Source organism: Diplotaxodon limnothrissa, linkage group LG18 (genome assembly GCF_057381915.1).
Source record: "Diplotaxodon limnothrissa isolate DT_005_m linkage group LG18, D_limnothrissa_male_GT1.1, whole genome shotgun sequence".
Lineage (NCBI taxonomy): Eukaryota > Metazoa > Chordata > Actinopteri > Cichliformes > Cichlidae > Diplotaxodon > Diplotaxodon limnothrissa.
Genome location: NC_140613.1, coordinates 35,047,073 through 35,064,435, shown reverse-complemented (window position 1 = coordinate 35,064,435; position 17,363 = coordinate 35,047,073). Strand labels below are relative to the sequence as shown.

The 17,363-nt window shown below is 43.8% G+C and overlaps 1 protein-coding gene across 2 annotated transcripts in view; it reads right to left on the bottom strand.

The window, feature by feature from the left end:
* Positions 1–1,703: 1,703 nt before the first annotated feature.
* Positions 1,704–17,363, bottom strand: part of gatad2b (GATA zinc finger domain containing 2B) — a 42,778-nt gene continuing 27,118 nt past the window's right edge. For both annotated transcript variants that reach the window (XM_085377742.1, XM_085377743.1), the window contains exons 3-11: positions 16,401–16,530; positions 15,074–15,205; positions 14,039–14,167; positions 12,993–13,163; positions 11,047–11,398; positions 10,234–10,436; positions 9,536–9,640; positions 9,215–9,413; positions 1,704–8,447 (exon numbers count right to left, since the gene is read on the bottom strand). In XM_085377742.1, the coding sequence (XP_085233868.1) occupies positions 8,311–8,447; positions 9,215–9,413; positions 9,536–9,640; positions 10,234–10,436; positions 11,047–11,398; positions 12,993–13,163; positions 14,039–14,167; positions 15,074–15,205; positions 16,401–16,530 (1,558 nt within the window). In that variant the 3' untranslated portion in view covers positions 1,704–8,310. The remainder of the gene's footprint in view (positions 8,448–9,214; positions 9,414–9,535; positions 9,641–10,233; positions 10,437–11,046; positions 11,399–12,992; positions 13,164–14,038; positions 14,168–15,073; positions 15,206–16,400; positions 16,531–17,363) is intronic.

Genomic DNA, 17,363 nt, shown 5'->3' with positions numbered 1-17,363 from the left:
ATCTCCAGGCCTCGAGGGCCGGTGTGCTTGATCCAACACAGCTGATTTAAACGGCTAAAGAATCAGAATCAGAGAGACTTTATTTATTTATCCCCAAGGGCCAATTAAGGTACAACGGAGCAGACGTTAAAGATAAGGGCATGGCATAAACAGGCCAAGAATGAGAACCTGGATGGTTCTGGAGGTGGTGACCACAGTATTCACAGAGGCCATGGTTTTGAGGCCCTGCCAGGCTGAGTGGAGGTCCCCTGTGGTGAATTTTTTTCCAACAGTGTTTTTATACTCCAGTTTAGCAGTTTTTAAGGGGCTCTTGACCTCCCTGTTGACCTCCTTTTTATCCAGAGCAGAGCCGGAAAAGAAAATCCTCTTTTTTTTAAATTAAGGATTTCCTTGAGCTCCTTGGTGATCCAGGGTATGTTGTTGGGGTAGATGGAGACTGTTTTTGAGGAGATAATGATAACTTGAAAATTAATGAAAAGACCAGAGGAAAAGTGGTCGGGACAGATCGGCTGAAAACGCTGCCCAGAGCGTCGCTGAAGAAGAAGAAGAAAGCTGAATGACGTTGACACTTTGAAGCAAATTGTTTCAACCTTTATTAAACATAGCTTGCAAGAGATAAATATTACAAAGTTATTTCCTCCAAAATTAGCTTATTTTTTTTCAATCAATGCATAATTGTCAATCAACTGGCAGTATTCAAACAGCATTATTTTCTTGACGTTTTTTTTGAAGACCGTTAAATATCAAGTATGTGCAAAAGGTCAGGATTGATGCAAGTAAAACAAAAATTAGTCTGATTAGTCTCTGGTCCGTTTTATCATTCGTTCCTACTTCCCAGATATTTAAAATTGTCAACACTATGCAAAAAGAAACAATGATTTTGCAGTTAAATCATTCCCTGCATTAGCAACAACAATTAATAGAAGATAAAGCCAAACAGTACAGTATCATACGTGTTGTATGCTGGTGTCGGCAGAAAAAGTGGTCACTGATTCAGGGCGAGCGCTTCTTTACGAAAAAGCTAAACAAACAAAAAGTTTCAACAGTTGTAAGAATCTGCGTCTTAGTGGTTCGTGTCGATCCGCTGTCTGCCTGCGTGTAACAAACCGGGGAGCAGTAATCGTTTCCATCAAAACACAGAAACGTAATTACGAGAGGTGGTTTCGCCAACGTGACGGCGTTCTGACAGTGAGGGCTAGGCCCACCGAGTCCGACCAATCAGAGTGTTTCCATCAACAAGTAATTTGAAGGTATCTAAAGTTTAATGCGTCGAAGTATTCAGACGGGAGTTTCAGACCATTCTGATCTGAACCAGTGAGCACTTCCCTGCAAACGCTAACTAGTTCAAAATAACAGCAAATGCAACCAGCAAGGCTGCTTCAAGAAGCAGAACGGGCGAAAGAAAAGGAATCCCAAACATTTTGCACATTTGTTACACAATAATACACAGTGATCACAAAACGAAATGACAAGCTTCACAATATTCATGGCTTTTTGTTTGCTTTTCTACACAATGTACAACCATTTAATTTCTTTTTTCAGTAACGGAGGAAAAAATGCATATGTACAATAAGTCATTATCACTTAAAACCTAGCAAATATTGTGTCATTTATTTCATAGTCAATATTTTTTTTAACTGCGACAGAAAGAAAACAAACAAATCCTTAGAATAAAGAATGACTTGAAAATCTAAAAAGTGATGTTGAAAAGAACAAAGTTCAAATACAAAGATGTATAAATGCATCTGCAAAAAGAGAGACGGGAGCTTATTTTGTCATTTAAACTTTAGCTTTGCAGCTAAAGCAGATCGGACCAGGAGTTGGAGCAAAAATAGATTTCAGGTATCGTTTCGCTACATCCAATTTCAAACGTTGTCTCCCATTCAGCTCAGTCTTTATACACATAGTGCCAGCTCACAGCAGGGATCTTGGATCGCTCTCTGTGGACTGTTTGTCACTGGATCATTCTGTAGTAGTGACAGGCAGGTCTGGATTACTTGGACACAACCAGAACGCACAACAAAACAAACAAACAAACAAACAAAAAAACCGCACAAACACTATACGCATGTAGACGATGCAGGGCTTATTGGAGCTGAGCTTTGAACCACAGATGGATTCACACGGAGCTTCATCAGAGTCGACTCAGTACCGATACTTGCTTAGGATTCGTTCAGTAACACTGTAATAAAAGTTGACATTACTGTATCGTACAGCCTTTATGAGGCAGCGCGTTCACTGCAGGGCGACAGGCCTTAGACTGTTACAGCACCCACCTTCATATTTAAGCAAATTTGAGAAACTTACGAGAGTATCAGCCACAATCTGTGGATTTGAACACTGAAACTTCTATCCCTGTGTCAATAACAATATAACACACTTTGATTGTTAGTAGGCTATAAGATGCACATGTGAGAAAACAGCTGAATTAGGGAGAGGGGAAACTAACAGCTCTCAAACTGGGCATAAGAGGAAACACTGACCTTTCCATGGGTCATCATGTGAACTCCAACACTGTCCTGAGCTGTGAAGAAGCTCAGGACAGTGTTGCCTTCTCTACTGTCGTCTGACCATTCAAAGTGCTTTCAGATGCAAAACTCATGTTTTTGGATAGTTTTGCTTCCCACTGTGTTCAACACTCCTCTGTCATGATTTGGTGCTGCTCTCTTTATGGACCAAAAATCGTCCCGCGTGCAGCTTACAGGTGATTTTCTTGGCTGGTGGGCTCATTAAACAGGAGAAGACTACTGTGACCGACCTGCAAAGATTAGCTGATGAAGTGCTGACGTACTTTAGAGAGAAGCTCTTTTATCCATTTTCTTAAAACTGTATTTTTGGTCTTAACTGCTACCATCACTTCTCTGGCTCGTACATTCACATGTGCCTTTTACTTGAACACAGCAGTGCTTTAAGCTAAATGCCAATGTCAAGTTGCAATATGTGAATCATTTTTAAAAAGGAGCAGTTCATGTGGATTAGCAAACACTTTTCAATGAACTGAGTGTAGTTGTGCAGCTGCTCAGTCATAAACCAAAGGATCAGAGAAACAACTGTAATCTGTGACATTCAAACACCGTACACAAACCGAGGTAAACGTTTCTGTGAGAAACATCAGCTGGTACTCGAGAGCTGAAGAAATCCAACATGGCGGCCAGAGGTCGTGTCAGGTCATGCGGAGTCCTTTGCAACAGGTCAGCCATGTTTCACTACACGTTAGTCCAAGGTCTCTATCAATAATCTGAATCTGCCGGGATGCTGTCGCAGATCATCATCAGTAATCTGCATGCGTCAGACTCCTGGAGGGCCAGTGTGCTGTGAATAATACTGCACGTTAACTGAACACTGCTCGAAATAGCCGAGTGTTGTCACCAACAACACCAAAGACTTGACCTGAACACGTTCTCCTTGCGTAGATTATGAGAGGGTTCGACTGCAGTCTGAATGATGTGTTGGTCATATAACCTGCTGTCTGCACAGCCTCATTACAGTTATGAAGATTGCTCATGTTCCCTCCCAAACCTTCAACACCACCATCATACAGTTATTTCCAGAGGTTTTTGGACCATGAAATTTTGCCTTTCACACAACGACAGTGGACTTGAAACCAAATCAACATGTGACAAAACCAGACTTTCTGGTTTAATTGACAGAAGTGTTGCATTGACTGTTGACTGACTGATTCTTCAAGGGTCAAAAGTAACTGGACAACTGACAGACAAGCAGATTCGTGGTCAGACTCCCTCATTGTTCCCTGACAAAGGAGAAAACAGATGTGGAATTAATGGTGAATGTTGAACTTGTACTTAGCTGATCATGGGAACTCTCAGCATGAAGGTGGTTACGCTCCATCAACCAGGACAGATGAGACATTTACAAAGAATATCTAAAAGAGCAGGTGGAGGCAGTGTTGTGGCATACGTATGTATGCCTGAAAACAACTTATTGGTGACGTGACAGAAGCATCAGGATGAATTCTGCAGTGTACAGGATCTCTCTGCTCAGATTTAGCCAAATGCTCCAAAACTGACTGGATGACACCTCAGTGCACATGGACAATGTCCCAAACATACTGCATGAGCAACCCTAGAGCTTTTCTGAGACAAAGAAATGGGACATTGATTGAGTATTGAGGCAAATCTGAAGGCAAACACACACAAAAAGCAGCTGAAGGCAGCTGGAGTAAATGGAATAACGGCCTGGCAGAGTATCACGATGGAGGAAACAGCTGGTGATGTCCGTGGGTTCGAGACTTCGGGCAGTCTTTGACAGCACAGGATTTCAGTGAAGTATTAAAAATAATCCGTACATTTAAAATTACAGCAGTCTGTCCAAATACTTTTGAGCCTCTGAAAGATGTAAAAAAGATTCAACAGGTGATGCAATATTTTTGTTTAAACCCTTTGAATTAAAACAAAGTCTGCATTTCAATAACACCTTGATTTCAAATCCACTGTGATGGTCCACTAAGGCAAGATAAGCAAAAAAGAAAGAAGAAGAAAAAGTTACGTTTATGGGAAAACGAGCTTTCTGCCTGCTGTCTGTAGGCAGCCAACCACAATCTAACACTGCTGGTTGTGACAGCTGTTGTTAGGTCTCAAACTAACTGTGATGAAGCAACTGTCCAACCTGTGTAAGACAGATTGGGTTTGGGCAGGTTTAGAGGTTTAGTCCGGAGCAAAACCATCGACGTCGTCATGAAAATACTTCAAATGGTTTGTGAAAACACACACTTGCATGATAAATAGATAAAAGTGGATTAACACCATCAGATGCTTAGTTCTGTTCATTTGACAGCACCGCAGTTTTCAACCCGTCTCAACTCCACAACTATGTTGGAAGAATAACATTTCCTGACACTTTGGAAACTGCACATTACTCTGCTGCAGCGTTGAGAGCTGCTCATGTAAAAGCCCAGTGACAGTTATGTCACCAACTTTCACCGTTTCTTATCCAGAGCACAGCGAAGATGGGCCTGGAACAGGCGAAGAGTCTGTTCGTAATAACATTGAACGATTGGTTCTTCTCACTAGTTTCACTCTCATGCCAAAAGTTCTCCATCTGAACGACGAGTGCTGTCACTTTAACCAATGGTAAACATTACCGATCCTGGGACTGAGATGGAATTTAGTTTGCAATAAGAACTCTGTAACTGATGTGCGACCAAAGAACAACAACAATGGATCATTTTACACAAACACAAAGGGGCAGCTGTAGCTCGGGAGCTCGAGCAGGAGGTCAACTACTAACCAGAGAGTCGGTGGTTCAATCCCTGGCTGCTCAGGTCAAACATCCTGGGGCAGGATACTGAGCCCGAGTTGTGCCCGATGCATCCATCACAGTACGAATGTTAGAGAGAAAACGCTTGAGCAAAAAGAGAAAAAGTGTTTGGGTGGATGAGGTTACGTTGTATAAAGCGCACAGAGTGCTCAGGTACAGTAGCAAAGGGCTGCGTAAGAACCGGTCCATTACCAACGGCACACTTGCTGCAGTGATCTGTCACATGAGTGAGAGCGGGGTGCAGGCCTGACACTGGGCTCTGTAAGGGTTATGTGTCAGAATATGAGTGGAGTAACTCCATCTTCTAGATACATGTACAAACTGGGCACCAGTGAAATGAAAGCTGGGACTGAGGTCCAACATTTGCAGAGAGTAAATTAGGATTTAGTCATTTATCAACAAGTTGAGTGTCTCTTTCAGCTTTTCTCCAAACTTTATTCAGTGTGTTCGATAACTTCTTTGTGCATGTTTCAAAAGGAGTAACAACTGGAGCATGACTGGAGGTGACACACCAGCAGCAGAGCAGGTGGCCTACTGATCGGAAGGTTGGTGGTTCGATCCCCGTCTGCTCCAGTCTGCACGCCAAATATCCTTGGGCAAGATGCTAACCCCAGGTTGCTCTCCGATGCGTCCATCGGAGTGTGAATGTGTGTGAATGTTAGTCAGACAGCGCTTGTGTGATTGGGTGAATCACCAAGTTGTGTAAAGCGCTTTGAGCGCTCAGATAGAGCAGAAAAGCGCTACCAGTCCATTTAGCACTGGTCATGCTAACATGCTAACTGAGCTGTTTCAACAAAGAGACGTTCCACACAAACCTGTTTTCATCGACTTCCTCCTGTTCATGTTGTCAACAACAGAACAAGTAGTGACAAATAACGCCATCAAGACCAACGTCAGCTCTGCTGTGACTTCAGTGAGCGCCCTCAGGGATAGAAGCAACATGTAGTCATCCTGTGGTGGCTTCAGGTAAGGCCTTTGTTAAGAAGCCCACAAAGTGTTCAGCTATGTCACCAACTTTGCCTTGCTTGTGTCATCACAGCTGACCAATAAGAGTGGAGTTGGAATTTTGGAAGGAGGGCTTTAAAGCGACAGAAACTCAAACGGAGCATTTGTAGAAGTGCAGGATCATAAAGTGTTTTTGAACATTAAAAGCATGTAAACATCTTTTGGGGATTATGAACATGAGCCTGTAAATAAAGCAAAACGAGAAACACAAAACACACCTCGGTGAAATCGGAGCGTCTCACCGGACTCTGGTTAGCCGTCAGCCAGCATCCAGACCGCAGCCACTCTTAACTCTTCTCCATACAAAAACATCTAATTTGAAATATGCACAGTGCTCCTCTGGAGAGGAAACGTGTGTGCAGAGCAGACACACGATGATTGAGCCATGCCTCTCCTTAAAAGATAAAATCCACGTCCTTTTTCTCTGAAGCTAGGTATCTATACATAATCCATACAGACATTTTAATAGTTTCTGTTTTATGTTGATTATTATCGTCTCCGGCAGCTGTACCTCTCAGGTACGCAACCATTTTATTAGGAGACGCCGCATAAAGTTTAAACAAACAAACAAAAAGGGATGAGGTAGGGATGGGAATAGTAGTTAGGGTTTGGGAATGGGTGTTGCACAACATTTAGAAAATAATCTAAAAACCAAAATATAAAAAGAAGAAGAACCCAGATTTGTAGTTACAGAGTCTGTGGTTTGGACGCACAAAATATGCTTCCACCTTTAGCTTTGAGGTCTTTTCGCTCTCTCAAAGAACACGCGATGCCACGAGGAACAGCGGGGTGAAAGGGTTCAGTCTGTGCATACTGAACAGCCGAAGGTTTGGGGTGGGGAGTATGGGTGAGGTGGTTTAGTAGGTCACTGGGAAATAGTGAAATGGGATGGGACCAACAGGTTTCTGTCTGAATGAAGAGCATCAGCAGCCCCAATACTTGGCAGGTACACAGACGACACACTCGGCCTGTCAGCTTCCGTCTCGCTGGAGCTTCGACTGACTGCTGGTCTCCTGAAGAGGCAGATGGTAAACTGCTGTGACTGTCCATCGTGATTAGTACAACTTAAGTATCATCCAGCATAAAAAAGTGTGTTACTGTTTCAATCTGAAATGAAGAACCTGATAAGAAGCTTTTCGTGAACGACGGTGGAAGCAAAGGAAAGATTATCCGAACACCGATCACATAGGATTTTCTTTTGCTTTCGTCTGTCGCTCGCTTCCAGTTCATTAACTCTGTTGCTGGCAGAATCTCCGGCGCTGTCCTGAAACTTAACTTTAGCATATCAGAATTTTGGCTGTGTGTCGCTGTGAAGCAGGCCCTTTTAGGGAGATTGTACAGGTGTGGGTGCTCTGCTGCTCCCTCCTTCCCTCCCTCCAGCTTTTCCATTTTTAAAATGGGTTCTTCATCCTCTTTTCAAGAGCATGCAGAGCCTCAAACTGTCTGTTTTTGTACCCATCGGGATTTTCCACTGTTTCATCCAAGTCGAGACTATTTTACAAAGCTTGTAAGTTGCATAGCAACCAGAACGCATCATCTTGATCTTCTGTTACTAGCAACAATCGCAGCTAAGCTGTAGGACAAATTATAAAGAAAAAAAAAATCCTATATGACCTTGGCCTAAAGAAACCGACAACGACAGGCCGTCACTACCCAGAGTCAAAGATAAACAGCAGAAAAACAAACCATCAAAAGGAAAAAGCATAATGAGTAATAGTAACAGAAGCAAATATGGTAGTTGTGGGAATAATAATGCTACCACCAGTTATAATAAGGGGAATTATAATTCTTAAATAGACTGAAGAAGAAGGATTTTACTATATTAAGAGCATGTCAAATGCACTGGTCGTTTAGAGTCCTTGTCCAACTTGGTGGGGTTTTTATGGGTCAGTTTAAGGTAGGCACATGGACAGGCACTGCATGCGATGAGAGGTGAAGAGGAGAGGGTATCGACTGATTTAGGAGTGCTTCGGTATGGTTTAGGTATGAAGATGAAGGTGGCTTCAAGGGGCAAGAGCTGGACAGGGCTCATTTCTGTCCAGTGATCGACTGCGATATGGATCGAGGCGGGATCATGTCCAACAGGTACTCTCTCTGCCGGTCTGCTAAGCTGGAGCTCTTATGGGCTCCGACAGCCGCTGGGTTCAGATAGGCAATGTTTAACCCTGTGGAAGCAGAAGGACAACATTCAGAGAAGATGCACTTTGTAGAGTTTAAGGCTCAAACATTTGTAAGTGACCTTTTGTTTTGTTGCTATTGACATGAACTAGCCTTATTTTCTTATTTTATACGTTTACTAGAATTTTTTGAATGTAAAGAAACAGCAATAAAACTACATCGATACAGAGGTGGACACAGCGAAACATCTGCGTCCTCACTTTCTCCCGTTTGTTTGAATGATTGACCCCAGATAACCTTCTCTGGCATATTTACCGTCACACCTGCCTCACTCTCATTCACATCCATGTAAACAAGACTGCACTCAGAGTTGTTCCCAGGCTTATATAATCCAACTGTCACATATTCTGCACCACCCTCACATACTCCTCTGTCTTCGTGCAGTATCAGTCGACCCCACCCCTCCACCCCCCAACACCCAATCATATGCTTTCTATAAAGCCACAGTGTAACTCGTCCTGACCTTCTGACTTGCTGATAGCCACGTCTCTGCTTAAGCTAATGTTAAAGACCTTGGTGGATGCTGATTTGAATGGCTGGTTGTCGCCTTCGCTCTACACCCCTGCAAAGTTTTATCAGAATTCATTCCATAGTTTCTGAGCTGTCGTGTTTACAGACAGAAAGACAAAACACAACGTCCTGGGTGGAGCTAATAAACCTACGAATGGCTGATGTTGACTAAGATGCACGGCAGGAAACAAAACACACACACGGACCCTCACCCATCAAGCAGAAAGGGCAAAGGTGTAGGTACCTGGGATGTTGTAGATCTGCCGACGGTTGTCATGCTGCAGTCTGTTACTGCTGCTGTTGCTGCCGCCACAATGCTTGGCACTGGTCATGCCCATGAGGCTGCTGGCCACAGAGAGCTGGGAGGCCTGGGCAAAGTTGGACAGGACCCCTCGTGCCGAGTTCGACAGCCCTTGCTGCAGGGAGGCCTGAGGCTGGGGAGCCTAAGAACCAGAGATTTGCTAGTTATTGCTTGAAGCACATTTGGTTTGGAATACATACACACGAGCACCATACATCTCCTTATTCCTTCCAAGTTAATAGTGGACTCTCTGCTGGAACATACCTGGCGGAGGGCATGATGTCGGATCATGGTGTCAGACTTGGAGGCGTTGGTAGGGACTGAGCTGGGAGAGAGAGCAGCCTGCTGCTGCAGCCTCTGTTCAATCTCCTAACAAGAGAACCACATTCAGGAGTCTTGTGCATTGGTGCCACCATGTACTTACATTCAACGACTCCATAATCACTACCAAATACCCTAGCTATGTTTGGGAGTTTAGGTGTGGTAACAAAGAGACTGCAAAGCAGGATTACATCTTATCTGAGTAACTTCAGCACTAATTCAGGGTTTTCAGTACTGAAAAGCTCTGGAGCACTTTTAACTTCCTTTTTAAAATCAGCTGCTCTGCTCACAGCAGACTTATTTATCCAGATGCTGCCAATGCCATCCCTGTGATGTGACCATGCAGTGAAAACCCTGGGTTAACCTAGCTAGCTGACACCAGCTTTTTAGGGTGAAGCCAGGTGAGGCTCTGCTGAGTCAGAACGACAACGTGCTCATTAGTGACTCGGATGTTTAAAAACATGAAACGCAGTCCCAACTGTGTCCCTATTATTTATTTATCACTTTGCTACCAACACCAGACGACAACACTTTGTGTGGCTAGACAGTAAAATTGTGATAGCCACACAATCTCGTGACATAAACAAACTTAAGTGAGAGTAAGAATCAGCCAGCATGATGCAGGTACATAAGCTGCTAACCTGCTCCTGTTGTAAGGCCTTCACAAAGGCATTCTTCAGCCTGTTGGTATGCTCTGCCTTCAAAGCCTTTTTCTGATTGGATGTCATGCACTGCTCGCAGAGGATTCTCCCACTCTTCTCCTGCTTCCAGTGGGGGGTGAAGTCAGTTCTGCACTGGGCGCAGAAGAAAGGCTCCAGACGGGCCAGCGTCCCTCTGAGTTTACCTACAGACAGGACTCCGTTAACAACGACAGAGCTACAGCGACAGGCGGTGCTCGAGCAGACGCACACCCAGAATTTACTTTAAACCTTAAAGTCATCACAGCACTCCTGACACAAACTGAAGGCACTTTGTTCTGCTCTTAGTGATTCAAGCACAGCTGAGCAGACAGGTGCCAGGTGTAGCCTCCTGTATTCAGACCTTTAAAGGCTGACAGGGTAAAAAGGCAGTGCTACAAGGATGGAGCTGGATTCAGGGACAATGATTTCTCAACCATGACCGCACATACGAGAAGAACTTCCTGCTTCTGGCTCTGCTAAGCCTTGATTGGTTATTGCGATGCCCAAACTATGGACAGAAGAAACAATAGCACCACCTGCTGGGGAGATTTAGTCAGCACACAAAGTCTTGGCAAATTTTTATAATTATTATCAAAATGGTCTCTGGGTCATGCTCACACAACCAAAGGAGTTTGGTGCAAACACACAAACGCTTACGTATTTATTTAAATATACCGTATTCATGGTTTGTCTGTCAGTTCAATTTGACAGGTTAGGTATAAATCAAAGATTTGCTGCAGATGTTTCCTCCCCCAATATCTGATATTTACTTACCCTGACTGTCGAGCACACTCTGCACCACCTCCTCGAGGCCCACCATGTAGATGAACTCACTGTTGGCAGCAGAGGGCAGGAAGTGCAGGAGAGGGGCTGGGGGTTTGGGTGGAGGGATCTCCAATAAGGTTTTCTCCAGCTGCTTCCTTAGGGCCAGCTTGGCTGCTGCCTGACTGCTCGCCTGGTCTGCCATGGAGCTCACCGCTCCGCTGGCTGAACCAGACATGGTGGACGGGCTGACGGCCGAAGCTCCGCCCAGACCGCCGGCCCCAGCTGCTGCTGCTTGCATGTGGGCCAGGTTCATGTACATGGCACTGGAGCCTGAGCGCTGGGAAGCTGCCACCTGACTGGCCTGCAGAGAGATATACACCCTCTATTAGAGCAGGGCGATATGGCCAAAAATATTTATCACGATATATATTTGAAAATTTGCGATAACGATATAACTGACGATATAATTGATGCGAGACAAAATACAACTCCACAACATTACTAGTGCAAAAAGACAACCTTCTATTTATTTTCACTTAAACAAGAAGCTGGTTTTTATGTACATTAAAGCTTTATAAAAATGTAACAGTGCAAATGCAAATTCCTTGCTGAAAGTTTAACCAAAAGGCATTTCCAGTAGAAATGGGCTGACATATCCTGAGCATAACCATGTATAATATCCACTGAAGTTAAAAAGAGGTGCTTTGCAACATTAAACTGCAGTGTGCAGTACGTATTTTTCGGACCATAAGGTGCACGGGATTATAAGGCACATTAAGCGAAACAAAGCAGTCAGATAAATCAAACTTTATTAAACTCATTCTTCTTGCTTCCTCCACTTCTGTACCATTGATTCATTAATGTTGAATTCTCTGGCAGCGGCTCTATTCCCATGTTGTTGCAGTATATTAATCACTAACCTCGTATTGTGGATGGATTATCTCAGTTCTCCTGACTGAAGATTGTTCCTTTTACAGCATCCTGCCATGCGATTGCATTTGTCTCTAACTATCAGAAACCTTAACGTTAACTTTTATAAGTGGAAAAGTGTTAGTGTTCGTCCTCCAGCTTCACTGTTTATGTTATGCTAACATAGCTGTGTCGCTAGCGATCACGTAGCACATCATTATATACCAGCTAGCCCAACTTCAGTAACCCTACAAACGTCACTGCTGTTTAGTTTCCTGTCTTCATTTATGTTGGAAGTGATAGCAGAGCTGTACGTTTGAATTTTTTCAGAAATCTCTCAGTCAGAACATGCAATATCATGCTTAGGTAACTAGCGAAACTAGCGAGCTAACTTCCGCTAGCTTCCTGCTAACGTCTAACTCCGTTAAATGTAATAACTTTAGTTTTCATGGATGCCTGGAAGTTAAACTTTATAGTTACACCTGGTAAAGCAGCAATGCTGGTCGTTTTATTAAAGATGAAAGAATTTAGACAGTTTTTAACTCTAAGTGATGCTGCAGTGTTTGTTTGACCTGAAGCATACGGAGTTTAGGACCCAGATTACTCCCAGATTTAAGAGCATCTTAGTCCGACAAATACGACAATAACAACGGCCGCTTGCATGTTCTGCAAAAAAATGTGCTTTGTTGTGTATCTGACGGACAAACACCAAACCAGTTCCACATCACGGAAGTTGCTCCATTTTTACAAACCAATTCTGGATCATCTGTTTCACTCAACAATCGGCCATGTGCGTATGAAAACAAAGGCACTGCGCATGCGCGTTTTACCCATATTCTATCGCGATATTTCATTTTCCTATCGTTGCCTAACAGTATTACCGTGAACGGTATAATATGGCCCAGCCCTACCCTCTATTACTGAGAAAAGCCACATATGTAAAGGATTTGATCAGTGATCTCTCTCTAGGCAGTCCTACCATTCACCATACAAGTTCACACCTTTCTCAAAAGAATGCTTTACCCCAGGTCGGTTTGACTCTATACCTGCTGGTAGCTGACAGCATTAGCCATGCTGTTGGAACTGGAACGAGACATCCCAGGTTTGGACGCGACCCTCTGGCCCTGCAGCTGGGCAGGGTTGGGTGCTATCACTCGCTGAGACATCAATATGGGGGGCAAGTTTGCATTAGCTGCTGACCGGATGACTGTGTGACCCTGCAGAAAGGAGAAGGGCAACAAAGGGTTTCATTGTTCAGCAGAGATCAGAGAAAATCCCTGATGTCTGCAAATGACACCTGCTCACCTGGTTTACTGTAAATGGATAATACACACCATGGCTCATTCACACAAGCACGTTCTTCTATGTTTAAGTGCTTTTTTATCCACCGTAGCTCAAAATTTTATCTGGAGCTAAAAATCCAGAAGATTTAGTTTTTTTCCCTTTTGAGTCTCAAAACTGAAAGCTTGCACAGTTTTTAAAAACTGGCACGTATCATTGGCTAAAAGATGAAAACAAGACCGTACTTGGTAAGAACATTCCTCTACAGTGAGTGGTGCAACCACCAACAAGGCGATGAATCATCTCAGTAAATCAGATAGGCTAACCTGGAGTCACTGATAGCATATCCACGCTGTCCCACAGCAGAGACGTGGATTCAGTCTCAAAGAAAACTGACATTTTGCTAAAGACATCAACAAAAGGCGGGAGTTCAGCGTGCGGAGCCGTCTCTGTAAGTACTCTACATTTGGTGAAGTTTAAAATGTGACTACAGATAAAAAGGAGACATTTCAGATTCCATTACTGTCCTACATGGTCACATGACCCTTTCTTACAGCCAAAACGTCTAAGGTTCATTTACATCAGAGACACTGGTGCAGCTTTGCTGTTGGTTACACTGAGTGACTTCTGTAGTTCTTGTTCTTTCTTTGTGAGTCAAAGACGTCATTTAAAGTCAGCACGGCTGGTTTAAGGTGCAAGGTCGAGACAACACTACAGAACCCCAACAATCACACAGTTCCTGGAAAACAGGAACTTCACTGGTGTGATCTCTAATGAAAATGTACCCTTCGCCTCACACTCACTCACACACCTGTGCAGTGCGGAGGTTCTGGGGCTCAGGGTTGTGTAGACCTGGCCTCACAGGTAGCTTCCCCAGGACAGGAGAGCTGTGGATGGGAGGAGGCTGCACAGATGACGCAGCATTCTGGACCACTGGGACCTGCAAGAGAGCAACGATAAACCAGGACTGGAATATCTCAGATTGATTTTCTGGTGCTTTCTTCATATATAAATGTTTACTGCATATGATTTAGAGCAGGGCTCTCAAACTAAACGAGACACTGCTGGCACTGTTGTCTCATGCGAGGGCAAACAAAAACAAACAAGAAAACACCCACAAATCTCCCCTAAAATGTAGTTTTGTTTAAAAAAAATTCAAATTTTCTACAACAAGACAAATCTTTTTTTCCTATTTTTGTTCGTATTTAACAGAAGTGCAGACATAGGTGTGCACATTAGTTTGTGAGTCTGTCAGTGAACTAACACACCCGTCATGTTTGTGTCTCTGCTCACGTCGCCTTCATATTCAATCATTTGACGAACTTATTTTAACATTTCACTCAACAACAAACAAAATCGTCACTTCAACAGTCAAACGGCATTTTATTTCTACAGGTCCATATATGGCAGCAAGCGGGGGCTGCGAGTGGTCCCCGAGCCACGGTTTTGGGAGCCCTGATTTAGAACAATATTACAGTACCGTCTGCAGCTAAGGGGTACACACATGTTTCAATACTGATTTCCAATATCCTGCACTATCCATTGTCTATATAGGTCATGCTCTCCAGATATAAACTATTAGACTATTATTATTATTATTATGTTAGGATCAGTCTATGCAATATATTTGTCTAGTTAAATTATTGAAATATTAACATGACAAACTGCTGCCGTGATGACATAAGACACTGAAGCCTCCTTGAGCAAACACTGATTTGGCACCAAATAAAAGTGACTTGAACTGAACCCACATAACCACGGCGAGGCACCACGGACAGATGCAAAGAGCTGCAGAGCTCCAACAGTGGCCGTGACTGTGAGAATGTGTGGCATCAGCAGCACTGACCTTCTGGACCACATTCTCCTTCTGCATTTGACTCTGCCTGAGCTTCTTCAGCAGCACGAGACGAGCCTCCTCCAGACGAAGCTCTTCTCTTAGAGCTTTGATCATCTGCTGCCTCTCCTCTCCTGTTTTCCCCTGGTACAAACGAGCACACAAAATTAGAAAGGCACACTATATCCGGACATAAGACCAGAGGCAACTTCGAGCTCGTTGAACTCAACAGCCAGTCTGTATAAACCAGACTAAACCTACACAGAAGCTGCAGTTTGAACAGCGCGTCGTGTTTCTGCATCGACACAGGATGTGACTGCAGAAAGTAAACAGGACACGTTTGGCTGAAATATTCTTTTGTGCAAAGTCAAAAGCAGCAATTTAAAACCTGTTTACGTCAAGAAAAAGTGATTTTGACCAATTCATTCACAGGATTCTTCATGCATCTGTAGTAATGTCATTGCTGGTATTTAGACACATCTGTATTCCTGTTTCCATGACAGCCTGTGGAAACATGCAGGTTTCACACATGTGACACTGACTATTACTTATATTTGTTGTTGTTTATTGTCCACCTGCGTTTACTCAGAGCTTCTCCCTAAAACAGCTGCTGACAATGACGTCCTCTGCTCTGCATCTATAATCAGACTCTGGAAACATTACAGTCCATCCACCACTTTGATCACACTCTGGATCTTCTGACATACAGGATGAAATTAGACTCATTTCATTACAGTAGATGTCTTTTGGAAAGTGCTGTGACTCAAAAGGTCACAACTCCTCCACTGTTCCTTTCTTGAAAACCTTGTGACAACACCGTACAGAGAAGCTACCCAAGCTCTACTCCCACACAAGTCACCTCCTTAAGAGAACAGAATTGCCTTTTATTGTCATTGTACATGTACAAATGATTGGTGCTCCACGCCAACTGTGCAGGAGTAAGAAAACAAAAACACAACAGTGTTAATAGCTCCTGTGAAAAGGAAAAGCTTCAATCAGGACTTCCTGGTATCACTCTTGGTTGGTGGTGCATCGGCAGCTTCAGTTCAGGACTACGCTTCCTCCTGACCGTCACCCACCCGGCCTGTTTTCCCTGCTGCTCAGGACAATCTGCTGGGTGAGCTAACAGTGGCTTTGCTACCATCGCTCGCCCCGACCGCAGGGCTTAAGCTAGCTGCAGGGTTTTTAGGGTGTGAAGCCAGGTCTCATTAAGTGTAGCATCCTGAAATATCTGAGCGACCGACCTCTACACTTGATTTATGCACCAGTGTTAAAGGACTTGTACAGCATATTCAGTCTATTTCTGCCCCCTTGCAGGAGTGCTGCGAATGCCTTTTACCTTGAACATGTCCAGGTTAGCCTTGTGCACACGCTCCTCGGGCCGAGGTGTCGTTCTGGGACTGGAAGCCTCGTTGTCTGACAGGATGATGACATCCGGTGACGGAGTTCGTCTGTCATGATCAGCATCACTAGTAAGAAAAAAAGATCAAACACAAAGTGCAGTCAGTTTCTGCAGCATTTAAAGTCGTACTTTATCATCACAGGATCTGACAGCTTTACTAAACTGCGTGGGGTCGCTTGACATCTGTTCTGCTGGTTTTCCCGGTAGGTTCAATGGAAGTCAGCTTACAGGTTGGGAATCTTTAGTCATGCTCGTTGGTTAAAAGCAGAATAACAAAGAAACTGCGCCCCATTTCTAACGTCCATGTGCTGATTCTTAAACTTAAAAGCAAATCTTTCACCAGCTCCAGACACAAAGGTTTGGGGGACAGAAACAGTAATGTACATTGTCACACATTTCATTTATCAAAGAAGATTGAACATACTGTATAGCAACACTAGATTACATGTAGGCTAGTGGTGCCCTTGTGTCATTGCTCCATGTTATACATTTCATCAGCCCCACAGTTTGAGGGCCGATTTACTGAAGAACTGACTGATTTTTACAGCTGCCCCTGCTGCATGTGCATTTTCATTACTGTAAAACAGCCATAAAACTAACCACACCTTTGGTACACCTGTGTTACTTTGTGCCGTTTAGTAATTTGGGCCCTTGAGGGTTTTCGTTACTTTTCGTGTGGTTTAAACCTTTGCTATGCACCTTGCACACAATGTACATACAAGCCCTGCTCTGTAGGGGCGAGCTGGCACCAAATACTGTATGTGGACTATTCCACAGATTTCTTACTGAACCTGTGGAATAAGTTGGTCCCTCTGTAGTCATGTAAAAGCCACAGAGACAGTGTGCCGTGGACACTTCTTGCAGTTCAGTGGCCAAAAATGTGCCAACGAGGACAAAAGT